The sequence below is a fragment of the Saccopteryx bilineata genome, chromosome 3 (assembly GCF_036850765.1).
Source record: "Saccopteryx bilineata isolate mSacBil1 chromosome 3, mSacBil1_pri_phased_curated, whole genome shotgun sequence".
Lineage (NCBI taxonomy): Eukaryota > Metazoa > Chordata > Mammalia > Chiroptera > Emballonuridae > Saccopteryx > Saccopteryx bilineata.
Window position 1 is genome coordinate 150139057 of NC_089492.1, and position 15061 is coordinate 150154117.

At 48.7% G+C, this 15061-nt stretch overlaps 1 protein-coding gene across 1 annotated transcript in view; it reads right to left on the reverse strand.

The window, feature by feature from the left end:
- MAL (mal, T cell differentiation protein) overlaps window positions 1-15005 on the reverse strand; it is a 28564-nt gene extending 13559 nt beyond the window's left edge. The window contains exon 1 of the mRNA XM_066267737.1: window positions 14840-15005. Within this exon, the coding sequence (XP_066123834.1) occupies window positions 14840-14932 (93 nt within the window). The 5' untranslated portion in view covers window positions 14933-15005. The remainder of the gene's footprint in view (window positions 1-14839) is intronic.
- Window positions 15006-15061: the final 56 nt, after the last annotated feature.

A 15061-nucleotide genomic window follows, 5' to 3' on the forward strand; every position in this document is an offset into this window, starting at 1 on the left:
CCTCGCCGTTTCCAACTTCAGAAAAATACAAAAAAAAAAAAAAAAAAAGAACACTCTACACGGTCTCAGCTTCCAGGAAGCAAATGCTCGAAGGCCATCATCCACTACCCCTGCCTGCAGTCAGGTCACCACCCACCATGATGGAAATGGCCCGGCTCAGGGTTGTCTCAGACAAAGGGCTCTACGTCCCCCTCTGTCTGGGACCCAGATCCCCTGCTGGAAAGGGAGGTGGAACCTGGGCTAACACTGCATGCTCCTCAGTTCTCACTCTGTGTTAGGATCACTTGAGACACCGTGAACAAACACCGACACCCAGGGTCTGGCTCTACTGGAGAGAAGTGGTTATAGGACAAGAAACAGACATCGGGCTCTTGCCAAAGGCCTTGGAAGATGTTTCCATAGCAGCATGTAGAGGGGGTTCTGGTGACTCCTGGGAACAGAAAAAGGAGCTGCTCCTGTCTCCTGTCCCAGCCTGGCCATCCAGTGACACCAGTCTGTACGCCATTCTGAGTTCTGGGTGCAGAGTTCCTCTCCTCTCCTTAAGCCCCAATCCCTGTCTTACCTTGAACGTGAGGTCGTCCTCAGCTGTCCTTCAGACGCAGGGACATAGCCTCAGTGTTTATGTATGAAAGGGGCTGAGCTGGTGGTCTGGGCCCCTACCCACCCTCGCATGGCAGGACTGGAAACCTAAGTTTAATTCAGGCCAACCTGGATGCTGAGTTGAGCTGACATTCTTTAAGAATTAAAGATAATGTACAAAACTAGAAAAAAAGTCCCCAAAGACCTAAAGAGTTTATATCTGTGGTCTACCTGATCAAATGATTTTTGTGAAAAAAGTTCCCACGGGAGGTAGTCTTGAGGGGAGCTCTCGTGTAAACTCAGGGAAGGTTCTCTCTTTTTTTGTCTGAGTTAATCCATGAGAGGCAGGTGAGGGTGGTTCAGGGTGTAAACTTTGGAAGAAGAATTCAATCCCAGCTCTGCCATGTACTACTAGCTGCTTAGCCTGTTGCCCCTGGCAAGTTATTTAACCTATCTGTTCCCTCTCTAAAAAATAGTGGTAACAACGGAGTCCATACACCAGGTCAGAGAGAAATGGCACAAAATCTGCAGAACGCCTGGCACGTGGTGAGGCTTTTAAGAGCTGTGGTCTCAACTGTTATGTGATAAGGTCACAAACTGTAACCACGTAAAAATCCAAGGAGGTCTAGGATCTCCACATGCACAAGTATCCACTCCAAATCCTGTTAGGACCCAGATCTAAAAATACTTTCAAAAGCACTAAAAAGAGAAAAACCAATGATTTCCCAGAAATAGAAAGTGGAGATAAATGTGTCTACCTCTGTGAGATAAACATAAAAAACATCAAAGTATCAGAAATCCTTCCTTCCATGATCTTTGGTTACAAAGGGGAAAGGAATCTTTTGCACATTCTTGAGATTTGCAAGGCGGTGCCCTTGCTAGCTCAGTGCTGAAGGGGCTTGGCGCCCACAATGGCCCAATGTCTCTGCCGCAGGACGCTCAGGGCAGAGGAATTGCTCAAATTTTCTGGATATTTTCCTGGGGCTCCATTGTACTTTGTCAGGGTCCCCACTAGCAGATACTCTTCCAGTAACATGTATGTCAAAATGTGAACCACGCAGGGCCTTCCACATACACACCTGGTGGTGTGGCCCCTACAGGTCTGAGCATCTGGTGTCATGAAGGGGCATGTGAACAGAAGTTCATGTGCAGAGTTCTTGAGAAGTAAAGGAAACTGGCCACAGAACCTAGGCTGTGCACTCAGCACTAAGCTGTCCTGCTACTTTGGTCAGGTCTCCCCAGGAAGGGAAAGAAAAGATGGCCACAACAAACAAGATGCGTCCCCATAGATGTGAGCACCAAGCCTGCCTGTGCTCCCCCAAGGCCACCAAGGACAGCAGCCCCAATCTGTGTTGCTGAAAACATCTACACTCACTAACGTACATAGCAGTCAGGGGTAACCGCAGTCAGGAGGTCGCAGTGAGTGTGTGATCTGACCAGGACAGGACATGCACGACAGCTGGCAGGAGGATGCACAAAGAGGGAGGTCAGAGAGAAAAGACCCAACACCCCTAAACCCTGAAACCTTCCCCAGGGTCTGAGAGGAAGGGTAAGAGAATTTCCTGCTCTGAGGGGCAAAGATGGCAGAAAGCAGACACAGAGGGGCTCATACCAGCTTCTCTGGTTCTTGCATGAGCCCCACCACCCTTGTGGAGAAACTCAGCTCCCAGCAAGTCCAAGGAGATACTTCCTTCACTAGCTCACTTGCTTGCCTCCTCGTTCATTCATTTGTTCATTCACACATCTAGCAGACGCCAAGAGTGACCAGGAGTGTGGTAGGCACCAAGGGCAGGTGCACCCACTAGAGAGACTTATCCAAAGACACATTCTAATAAACAGATCCCATCTCTCCTTTCCTGTCCCCTCTCTTCTGGTCTTGCCACCAGACCCACTGAGCAGTTCTAGGTCCACCAAGGGCAGAGTCCTGGTGAAAGTATCGGGGCACCAGTGAGGGTGACCAGCTAAACACCTCTGCCCAGCACAGGGACAGAGCCCAGAACGTTACTCTGACCCCATGAGGAGGTGGCTGGGGCAATCAGAAAACTGTGTAGGGGACCCCCTTCCCCTCTGCCAACCAACAAAGCAGCTTATTAAGAGTCTGACCTCTGAGGCTTTCTGAAGGCATACCCTGGGAGTGGTGCTGAAGGCCCCTGACTCAGTTTACCTATAGCATTTGCTCTGCCCTCCTGGCTCTTTCATCAGCAGGTTTCTTCCTCCCAGAGGGACTCATCATGCTATCATCCCTCCCAAGGTGTCTTAGATTATATCCTTTTACCTAATCTGAAGGCAAGACCAAGACTCTGGGGGATGGAGGAGAGTGACTGAATTCTGTCTGTGAAGAGGGGATAGAGATTTGGGATTTGGAGAGATAGGGGTGAGTGCACATGCACAGCTGATATTAACAGGGTGAGTATGGCCTGGGAGAAGGCCCCTGCTCAGGCCTGCTGCCCTACTTCCCTCATGTGGCAGGGAAATCTGCTTCACTGTACCACCGACCTCTGCTCCACCGCACTGGCCCAGAGCATGATGACTGGTCATGACTAAATACTGATCATGACCTCTCTGGCCAGGCAGAGGGCAATCATCAGGTCCCAAATGAATGAGAACTCCTCTCAGATCCACAAAGCTAGGGGCTTTCCTCAGGCATGTTCTCAGCTGGATGGAAAATTTTACCTACCACACCTATACCTACTGGCTTTACCCAGCAGAAACAGGAGTTTCCATGAAAAATACGGGTAAGTCACCTGTGAAAGACAGAATCTGCCTTGGACATGCTGGACAAGATGAGAGTGGCTTCCGTCCAAAAAAAAAGAAAAGGCAGTGATTGGAGTCATCGAATCGGTTGGCAAAATGAACAAACCAACAAAACAGGCGTGTACCTGCAAACCCATGCTTTTCTGGAGGGTTCCAGGAACCTCCTGGGAATTGGTGGTGATTGTCAGTTTCATCTTCTGTCTGCCTTGGGGTCATCCTGGGAGTCATAAACACTAGTTAGGTGGGAGACAAAACGCTAGCCTGTCCCTCCATTGCACGCTGAGAACTGCTGCACAGAACATGGTCTGCCAAATGGAGACACACTCATGGTCTGAGCAAGAGACAGATGACAGCAGGGCAGGCAGTATAAGTGCTGAATGCTAGGAAGGGGTGCTCTTGGGCAGAGCTGCTGGGAAAGCCCAGGCCTGAAGGACAGAGGACTTAGCCCCACCATGCCACCTGCACCAAAGGAGCAGATGGAGACCAGGGAGGACTATGGGGCTGGCTCTGGAAAGGATTCTAAGACCCAAAGCTGGTTGTTTCCTCCCTGCTAGGCCCCTCAGTCCAAATGTCCCTGGCTTAGCAACAAGCAGGGCAGGGTAGGATGGGGGGAAAGTGGGCACACCTTTTCATGCCCGAGCCTGTCCTCCCCCAAACCAACAGCCTTCCAGACGGTGATGCGCTGACATGGAAGATGAAAAATTGTTTTTGAAAGGTTTAATCCTGGGCCCAGTGGTAATTGGTTCCTTTGCCTACGGGCAGATACAGCAACTGTCACCACACTCAGAATTTACAAAGCTCTCCCCACTCATCCTGGCACAAGGCTGGCAGGAGAGAGCCTCAGGAAGTGCCCTGCCCACCAGGCAGAGGCAGAACAGAACAGCCAAGAGCCCTTTCCCGCTTGGCACCTCACCTGCCTGGCCAGGGACAGCTCCAAGCTGAAAAGCCACTAGGAAGGTTCCACAGAGGGTGGTGTCTGCAGTACTTGGCGACTCTGGGGACAAGGTAAGTGCAGCCTCCACAGCCCCACACATTCTCAAATCTCACCCACCCTCTGCCTCACACACCCTGCTTGAGAAGAGCACTCAAGGCCAAAAGGGGGTGTGGGATTGGCCTCTCGGCTCTCTTTTACACTGATTGGTCAGTTAATTTCAAGGCAGGTGTTTGAGTTTTTAGTGTCTTGCTAACAACTGAAGTTAACAGCTAATGAGCAGCACTGGGCATCATGTGAGAGCTCCGCGTCTGTGACACTCGATCATTTATCATGACAATCCTACAGGCAGGTGCTATGATAGCCCCATCTTGCTGGTCTGCAGGCTGGCCATGGAGCCTGAGTCAGCCAACTGAGCCTGTGACAATTCCCTGAGGTGACCAACAGCCAGTCCACCCACAATCCCCCGTGAGAACAGTAACTCGGAGGGCGAGCAGACAAGGCCGCTAGCCTCCACCCTGTTCCCACCACCCTGGCTCTCGGTGAGGAGACTGCAGAGGAGGCGCCCGGGAGGAGGCTTTCCGTCCTCACCCTCCACTGCTCAACAGGCTCTGTTCTTTCAGGGAAAAGAATAGCAAGGTCTGTGTTCAAGGCCAAAAAGCAAGCAGCAGAGCAGGACTCAAGCACCCGCTTTTCTGCAGGCAGAGGTTGTAGTCCTCATCCCCAGGTCCACCGACACAACGCTTCTCATGACCTGTACGCAACCCCAGTAATAGGTGGGTGAGTGTGGCTTCTCTTCTTCCCCATTTACTCTTCCTGGAGTGCCTCCCTCAAGCCTGTGCCTTTGGCCCTCTAAAAGCCTCCAAAGTTGGAGCCAGGAGTTTATGGGGTCCCCCTCCCCTCCTCCTCTGCCTCTTCCCTACCCTCCCCCCTCCCACCCAACTGCATTCTAACAGAAACTGGGGCTCTGGTGTGGGATTTCAGGTCAGCTGGCCCTGAGCCTTCCTCTTCCCACTGTCCATGTGTATCAATGTGTGCTGGCTGGTGACAAGGCTGTTCTTTTAGTTCCTACACAGTTGCCTCAGGTCTTAGTCTTGATGCATTAAAATGATTCAACACAGGGGTTGTTTTGCCCCAGTGTAGACAGAACATGAGCTATGAGTGAGGTGGGTGGGAGTGGTGGAGAGCCTGGACCTAAGGGTAGCAGAGAATCCATGTCTGGACATCACCGTGGTGCCGCTCAGGAGCTACCAGGAACCAAGTCCTTCCTTCCACATGTTGGAAAGTAGGTCAGGCCCATCATGCAGAGAAAACCAGGATCCATTCAGTGCTCCCAGGAATAATCTGAAACCTGTGAGGAGTCAGCCTACACTTCCCTGTGGCTTCAGTGCTTCAGGGACCAAAGGTGCCACTCACCCACTGTCCTCACATCCACCAGCACTTGGAGGGAACACCTGCTGCAGTCTCCTATGAGCGCCTGCCTCAGGTGGCCTTTGGTTCAAAACAATATTGAGAGACTGGAAGGAAGCTCTTGCTGAGCTAGTGTCCCGTGGAAGCCCTGGGACTCTGAGCAGCATCCATTAAGGGTCAACCCACAGCCCCCATCCAGGTCTGGAATAACTGGGCCCATCCCACCTAAGGCCCCAGATGCTCAGTCCTTGCCCCCAGCCTTTCCCTCACAGAATGCGTCTGGAGCCCACAGCAAAGTCGAGCCAACCTAAGCCGATAGCACCATGTGCTCCCCCACTCTCCACAGGCAGCAGGCATGGAGGGTGTAGGTGCAAACAGTCAGCCTTTGTCCCTGGCCTGAGCTGCCCCTGCAGTGGCATCTGGTATCCTCCTACCCTCCTTTCACCCAGAAAGGGTGCCTCACACTACTATAATAAGCATTACCCAGTCTGAGTCAAGTCAGGAGCGACTTATGGAAAGCTTAAAGGCACTCTTCTCCAACACGACTGGCTGTGGTATGTGCACCACCATCCTAGAGCTGAGCCCTGTCACCGTCACCGCACTTATCAGTTTCCAGAGAACAACTCAAAGTCACTGACTCTGGATCAAAGCAGGCCTCTGGGTCTTGAAAAACTGGAAAAGTCACTTCTCAACTCTGAGAACAAATCCCTTAGAGACCTCTACCTGGAATTCTTCCCTCCCTGTAGAGAGGAGGAAAGAAGAAACCCTAGGCAGTGAGTGCCCTTACCCCCTTCTAAACAGCTACAGAGAGGGGATCTGCAACACAACATAGGCCCAAAGCCAGGAGTCCATGAACACAGCTGGAGAAAGCCATACTCAGCCACTGCCCTCCACTGACCAGCAGGGCTGACCCCCATGCTCCAGTGACCACAGGAGTGGTCCCTGACTGGGGCAGCAGAAAAACTTCCCTGGGAGCAAAGGGAGTGCCTGCTCTGAACCCAAGAGAACCACAGGGCACCTGCCTCCCTGCCCCAGCCTCTCACTGAATACTGTCCCACTATTCTTTTTTTTTCTCCAAGATTAACTTGATTTATTGAATAAGCAAAGACTGAAAGAAAAAACAGAAGAGAGGATGATTAAGCTATAGAATTATTGGCGTGAGAGGTGAAGGATAAAAAGGATGTCACTCGCCAGTATCAGTGAGTTTGAACTGGCCACCAGAGGAAATACTGCCATGACCTTATACATATACGGTACATCAAAGGTATTACGGGTCATCTTGACAAGAACACACCATTATGCAGTTTAAAGTGATGTCTCATCAGTTCAAGATTAAAGCAGATTTTAAAAGGAGAGATTAACAAATTCACAAAAACATAATGAAGAATTAGATAGAACTTATTTTCCATGACACTTAACATATTTTCAGCCATTGGCCGGGTAGTTCAGTTGGTTAGAATGTCGTCCCGATACACCAGGGTTGCAGGTTCAATCCCCAGTCAAGGAACATACAAGAACCAACCAATGAATGCATAAATAAGTGAAACAACAACTTTCTCTCTCTCTCTCTCTCTCTCTCTCCTCTCTCTGTCCAAAATAAATTAAAAAAAAAAAAAAACACATATAAGGGTTAGGGTTAGGGTTAGGAAAAATAAATAAATAAAAAAGGAAAAAAAGAAAAAAATCCCACATATATATATTCAAACAACAATGACACTGTACAAAATATATTATCTATCCCAGTAGACTATCTTTTCTGGAAAATCAAAACCATTTCTCATTCATACCAACTTCTACAACATCTTGCAGAGTGCCGACAGTTTTCCCATCTCCCTGTCAGCCCTCTTTAGCCCTCTTTAAATTTTGTTCTCTTTTGATTAAATTCTTACTCAATTGCTGCTGTGCACATAAAAGTTCTGCATTAATTTTTTCTAATTCTGCTTCCCAGAGCTGAAGAGAAACATCAGGCTGAGATACTGGCCCACTGTGCCGCGGCCAGGTGGTGGACTTTGGTGAGCAGGAGTGGGTGGGCAAGTGGCATCCCAGGCTCCCCTATGTCCTCACTATTCTGTCCCCCCATAAAAACATTGAGGGGGGCTGGCCTACGAATGACCATAGGGCCTGTGCAGTCCTTGTCAGATGCAGATTCCTGCACCTGCTCCGGACCTAGTGTCTCAGACCCTCCAGTGTGTGTTTGACCAGCAGGCCCAGGGACCTGTGAGCTTCCCAATGGCTCTAAGCTGTCCCTTCATTCTCAGGGTGGGAGAAGGGAGCCAGGCCTTGCCCAGGGCTGCCAGATGGGCGGGGCCACCCTGTCATGGTCCCTTCTGCTGTATGCAAAGGTTCATCGTGGATGTCTGAGGAAATGCAGAAACCTGGATGTGACTTGCTATAACTGCAGGACGTGCCACCTGGAGGCATAGTTCCCAGGGCAGCTGCCTCCTCTCTCTGAGCCTCAGTTTCCTGTCAGCTCTTCAAAAGTGAGTTTATGTAACTTCATGTCTCTCCTCTCCTGGGAGTTCAGATGTTTCCTTCTCAATGCAGGCAGAATGGTGACCAGCCTCCAGAAAATGGCTGGGTCCCACTAGAGCCCAGGGCTCAATCCTGGAAGGAGAAAATCTAGGGCAGGTCCCAGGACTTGCTTGGTCACTATCAAATAATAAGAGGTCCCCAATCACTTTGAGTCACAAAAATGATCTCATTCTATTAATTATTATGTCCAGTTTACTGTAAATTAATCCCAGATGGCTCTCCACACTCCATCCCCACCATACAAGGCAGCACCTCTCACCACACACAGGGAAGGGGACACCGCCCCAAAGAAGTGGGTGGCACCTCTAGCACACTCTTTTCAAAAAATGTAAAAAAAAAAGAAAAAAAGAAAAAAAAAATTAGCCTGACCAGGTGGTGGCGCAGTGGATAGAGTGTCGGACTGGGATACAGAGGACCCAAGTTCGAGACCCTAAGCTTGCCAGCTTGAGCGCAGGCTCATCTGGTTTGAGCAAAAAGCCCACTAGCTTGAACCCAAGGTCACTGGTTCCAGCAAGGGGTCACTCTGTCTGCTGAAGGCCCGCGGTCAAGGCACATATGAGAAAGCAATCAATGAACAACTAAGGTGTTGCAACGCGCAACGAAAAACTAATGATTGATGCTTCTCATCTCTCTCTGTTCCTGTCTGTCTGTCCCTGTCTATCCCTCTCTCTGACTCACTGTCTCTGTAAAAAATAAATAAATAAATAAATAAATAAATAAATAAATAAATAAAAAAGAAAAAATGTTTTCTTAATCCCAGCTATGCTTTCTGCAGCTCTGCCCTCTTATTCAGGCTGGGAGGAGGCTGCGGGTTGGTAAATTCATAACCTGTGTTCAGGCACTTCCATTACAAATTGCAGAAGTGTGTGTGAGTGTGGGGGGTCTCTCCTGGCATTTTGTGAGAAGCTTCCTCTTAGGGCTCAGGCTAGAGCTGAAACAATAGCATCCCATGTTCACATCTTGTTTTGTGAATAGTGGCCTGAGTGTCATGAAGCCCTTGTTTTGGAGGAGGATGAGGAAACAGAGACTGTGGCTTCAATAGGAAAAGTCTCCCATGGAGTGGGGATGGGAGACAGGACAGAGCAGAGTCCTGGGATAAGTTGTTGAGGGACGGGGGACATTGAACACTGCACCTGGGTCCATAGAGGTGCACCTGTACCCCCACTGACTGCAACAGCAAGCAGCATGACCTGTGTAGGGCTTTGGGGGTGCTCACCTCCTATGAGGACCTTGCAGCGTTCAAAGGTCAGAAACTCTGGGGCTCAGCCAGAGAGAGGTTGCCTTGCCCCTCCCTGAGCCACCTCCCTTCCCTATGCCCCTGGGCAGTTTCCCTACCTTAGTGAGGAACTAACCTCCACCCTGGTTACCCCTGGAGGCCGAAACTTGACATGGGCACCTCCCAGGCTGGGAATATGAATTATGAGTAATGAACAACTTGCTGGACTACAGATTTAGAAAAGCAGTCAAGCATTTCACACCCACTGGACTAGCAGAAAATTATATCTGATGCTACCAAGTGTGGCAAGGATGAGGAACAACGGTGACTTTCATAGATTGCTGCTGATATTCAGAGGGTCCAGTTTAAGGCTGAATGATCTGACGACCTTCTTTATAAAAGGATAGAAAATGGGGCAGGATCTTGGAAGGGGCTGAGCAAATTGGGGTCCTGAGCTTAATTAAACTTCGGCAGCTTCCCAGTAAATCTGTTCCTGGAGGGTGTGGGTCAGAATAACCCAGAGTGAACATGTATAAACCTTAAAGAACATCGCATGGAACGCCTGCTGTAAAAAGCTATGCACAGGAGGCTACTGTTGCCATGAAGTATGAAAATATAGAAAGCAGGGCTCTGTGTAGCTTACCACATTTAGCCTAAGCATGGCCTGAGGATGCAGAGAGCAGAATAATATAATAGCAGAATACCCAGGGGGCTTCCATGCCATCTGAAAAGGTGTGTTTCCTTAATACTAAAAGTAATAAAGCAATATATTAAGATTTGACAAAGTTGAGTGATAATTAACCTAGGTGCCTATCTTAAAGTAATGTGTATGTGAGTGTGTGAGTGTGTGTGAGTGTGTGTGTGTGTGTATGTGTGTATCTTTCTTTCAGTGTTTAAATATTTTTACAATTTTTAAAAATTGAGCCCTGGCAAGGTAGCCCAGGTGGTTAGAGTCATCCCAATATGCCCAGGTTGCAGGTTCAATCCTGGGCCAGAGCACATACAAGAATCAACCAATGAATGCAAAAATAAGTAGAACAACAAATCCATGTTCCTCTCTCTCTTTCTCCCTTCCACTCTCTCTAAAATCAATCGTTTAAAAAATTGAGGTGACATTGGGAAATATAAAATTATCCATTTTAAGCTGACCAATCCAGTGACATTTAATATTCTCACAATATTGTATAACCACCATCTCTGTTCCAAACCATTTCCATCACCCCAAAAGGAAACCCATACCCATTGAGCAGTTGCTCCCCATCTCTCTCTCCTCTCAACTCCTGGCAACCACCAGTTTGCGTTCTGTCTCCCTGGATTCTAGTCTTGATATTTTATATAAATAGAATCATACCAATAGGTGACCTTTGTGTCTGATGTCTGATTCCTCTACTTAGCGTAATGTTTTCAAGGTTTATTAACTTTGTATTATGTATTAGTACTTGATTCCTTTCAATGGCTGAAAAGTATGGGGGAAAAAAAAAATATATATATATATATATATATATATATATATATATATATATAACAATTTGTTTATCTGTTCAGATGGACCTCTGGGCCATTTCTGTTTATTGTGAATGGTGCTGTTATGAACACGCTTGTCTATGTACCTAATCATGTTTCTGTTTTCAATTCTTTTTCTTTTTTTAATTTTATTTATTGATTTTAGAGAGAGGAAATATAGAAAGGGAAAGAGGAGTGGGGAGGAGCAGGAAGCATCAACTCATAGTTGCTTCTCCTATGGGCCTTTACTGGGCAAGCCAGGGGTTTTGAACCAGTGACCTCAGCATTTTCCAGGTCAACAGTCTGTCCACTGCGCCACCTCAGGTCAGGCCCTGTTTTCAATTCTTTTGGTTATAGACTTAAGTATGGAATTGCTGGGTTGTATGGTCATTGTTTTTGAGGACCCACCAGTCTTCCACAGCAGATAAACCATTTCACATTCCAAAACTAATGCAGGAGGATTCCACTTTTTCCACATCCTGGCTAGCACTTATCATTTTCCTTTTTTTATATATTATCCTAATTTTGTGTGAAGTGATACTTCACTGTGGTTTTGATGTTGTTTTCCTAAATAACACTGAGCATCTTTTCATGCGTTTATTGGCCATGTGTGTATCTTCTTTGAATAAATGTCCTTAGCCCATTTTGAATTTTTTTATTGACTTTTTTTAAAGAGAGAGGAAAAGGGGGGGAGAGAGAGAAAGAGAGAGTGAGAGAGAGTAAGAGGAGAGAGAGAGAGAGAAATCGACTAGTTCCATTCATTCATGCCATCATTAGCTGGTTCCTGTATGTGCCCTGACCCTGGATAGAACCCACAACCTCGACCCATCAGGATGATACTCCAACAAACTGAGCTACCCAACCAGGGCCAGTCCTTGGCTCAGTTTGAATTGGGTCATTTATCTTTTTTGCTGTTGAGCTGTAATAGTCCATAATTAAAAACACCTCCCGGCTGGACTGCCTCAGCCCTTTAACCCTCTACTTTTCCTACACATCGAGGTACAGACAGCGTGGCATTTACAATCCTGTAGAGGAAAATTCACAGGGCTGTGTCTGCCTTTTTCTGCTCTCCCAGCCCCCTGTAAGCTGACCCCCAACCTAGAGAGGGGAAGAGCAAAGACAACTGAGGCATCCAGGGCCTCTCAGGAAAAAGGCAGAGGGAGCAGGGGAGAGGTGGAAGAAAACAAGCAACTTCTAAGACAACTGAGAGTTTTTCTGCAAGGGAGAGGTATTTCTTTTGGAAGCTCCCACCGTCACAGGTCATATACCACCCTGAAGGAGTAAGTTTCCACTAATCCCTGACTCTGATATATATCTCCCTTCACTTGGTGGGGTGGGGGACTCCTGGCCCCTCCTCTGAAGATCACCTGCCTGGCTGAGCTGTTCCTAACCTCAGGGGCACTTCTTCCCCTAAGATGCCATACCAAGAGAAAGCAGAGGGCACCAGGAGGCCATCCTTTCTGTGAAGATACCTGCAACCACCTGCCGCCACCTGAGCAAACCCTTGTGAAGGCAAAAGAAGGAGTGTACCAGAATCCTCTGCATGGAGTCCAACTAACACACTTTCCCATAATTCTTGCAATAATGTTCCCCAACTACAAAGGTAGAATGAACCATGCACTGGAGCAACTTAAGAGTCACTAGGAAGAGCTTTTGCTGTTTAAAAATGTCTCTGCCCCATCACACCTCACCATTAGCCACCATCGCTTTTAGCCACAAAACTGCCTTTGTAAAAACAGTACAGTAGCCTCTAAAGGAACTGCCACTCCTTGTCAGCATGGCGTGCTCGGTTTCTTTCTGTACTCCAGCCTCAGGCAAGCACACGCTCTGTGCTGAATAGAAGCACGGAATGAGCTGGTTGGGGAAAGAATGTTCCCGTGGTACAAGCTCCTCCTCATTGTTGGGGGGGGGGCGGTCGCTAGCTACATAGGTGGAGTTTGACTTAGTGGTGTCCAGGGCTTCTTCTAGATGTCACTTTCTTGATTGTGGTTAGCCCCAGAATTTGAAGTCCCTCTGGATACACCCAGATTTGGGTTCAACTCAACTTTCACAAGTTCAGTGGCTGGTGCCACCAGACACCCTATGCCTCCTTAGCCTTTCCCCCAAATTCTCCATGGATGACAGAGCCTGCTTCCTTTGGTGATCACCCTCCTGCCTCCATCAGGCAGTAAGAAGTTGGGGTCTGGCCCTGGCCGGTGGCTCAGTGGATAGAGCACCGGCCTGGCATATGGATGTCCGGTGTTTGATTCCCAGTCAGGACACACAAGAGAAGCGACAATCTGCTTCTCTCCCAACTTCTCTCCCTCTTTCTCTTCCACAGCCAGTGGCTCAATTGGTTCAAATAATTCAGTTGATTCGAGCACCCACTCTAGACAGGGTTGTCAGGTGGATCCTGGTCAAGGCACATGAAGGAATCTGTCTCACTATCTCCCCTCCTTTCACTTAAAAAAATAAGAAGTTGGGGTCCCTTTTTAAATTGATTTTAGAGGGAGAAAAAAATGTGAGAGAAACATCCACCTGCTGTTCCACTCACTTCAGGGGTCCCCAAACTTTTTACACAGGGACAAGTTCACTGTCCCTCAGATTGTTGGAGGGCAGGACTATAAAAAAAAAACAAAACTATGAACAAATCCCTATGCACACTGCACATATCTTATTTTAAAGTAAAAAAAACAAAACGGGAACAAATACAATATTTAAAATAAAGAACAAGTAAATTTAAGTCAATAAACTGACCAGTATTTCAATGGGAATTATGGGCCTGCTTTTGGCTAATGAGATGGTCAATGTGCTCCTCTCACTGACCACCAATGAAAGAGGTGCCCCTTCCGGAAGTGCGGCGGGGGCTGGATAAATGGCCTCAGGGGGCTGCATGCGGCCCGCGGGCCGTAGTTTGGGGACCCCTGACTCACTTTATACATTCATTGGTTGATTCTTGCATGTGCCCTCTCCAGGGTTGGAAACATAACCTTAGCACATCAGGGTGATACTCCAACCAACTGAGCTACCTGGCCAGGGGAGGGGTCCCATTTTTAAACGGCCAGGTTTGGCCATTTTCTTTTCCAATTAACTCTCTAGGCAGCCACCTCTGTAGTAGGGGTGCAGGAAAGGAGTCTCAGTGTCTGCTATTTCTGAACCCAAGGGATAAGCAGAGATCACCTCCTTCTGGGTAAGAATCAGTGGCCTCTGGGGAGCACCTTACCATCCTGCAGCCTCCCGTGGAGCTGTGTGCTCCAGGACACAGGGAGACAAACCTGAGGCCTTGACAGCTCAAGGTCAGCCCAGAAGTGATCTCGCTCTGCCAGCGCACATGCACACACACACATGCACACACACAGCAGAATAACTGGTGGAGCACAAACCACGGCCCATTTCATTCTTTCCAGATCAAAGATGTCTTAAATACATTTGCTCGCCAGAAACTTTCAAAGGCCATAAGTGAATGATCTAGATTCAGCTCTTTCTACCACACCAGCCCCATCTCCAAACTGTGGATGGTAAACTCAGGTTTCTTTTGCAAACTTTAAAAAACGAAATCCTAAACCTAGAAAAAGCTGGGCATCTCTACGCGGACATCGCTTTCCAATAAGGGCTTCTTCTGCGTTGCCCACGCAAAGCGGGTCTAGGACGCAGCTTTGGAACTGGAAACAGCGCACAACGAAGGGACATGGCCCACTTCGTTTCCAACCTCTGACCCAGGCTGAGCATTGTTTTTCCTTCTAAGTCTGTGTCCCCCATTGTTGTTAGTCTAGAGGGGGCCAAACTGACTGGAAGAGTGGAGAGGTCGGGAGGAGGGAGACCCTCCCCACCCTGGCCCCGATAACCCGATGCGACCAGTACCCGCCCAGCTTAAGAATCTAGTTCAGACTGCCCCATCCTTCCCTCTCCCCAGAGCAGGCGCGCGAGCCACTCACAAACTCGAAGATGAAGAGCAGGTCAGGGAAGGTGGTGAAGACCGCGAAGCCGCTGGGCAGGGAGCTGCCTCCCGACGTCGCTGCGGGGGCCATGCCGGCGGACTGTGTCGGCCTCGGGTCGACGACTGCTTGCTGGCTCGGCAGAGGCCAGTGGCTGGGCGTCCCCGCGCGCAGATTAAGAGCAGGGGCGCCGGGCCGAGGAGGGAGGAGCCCCGGCTGCCG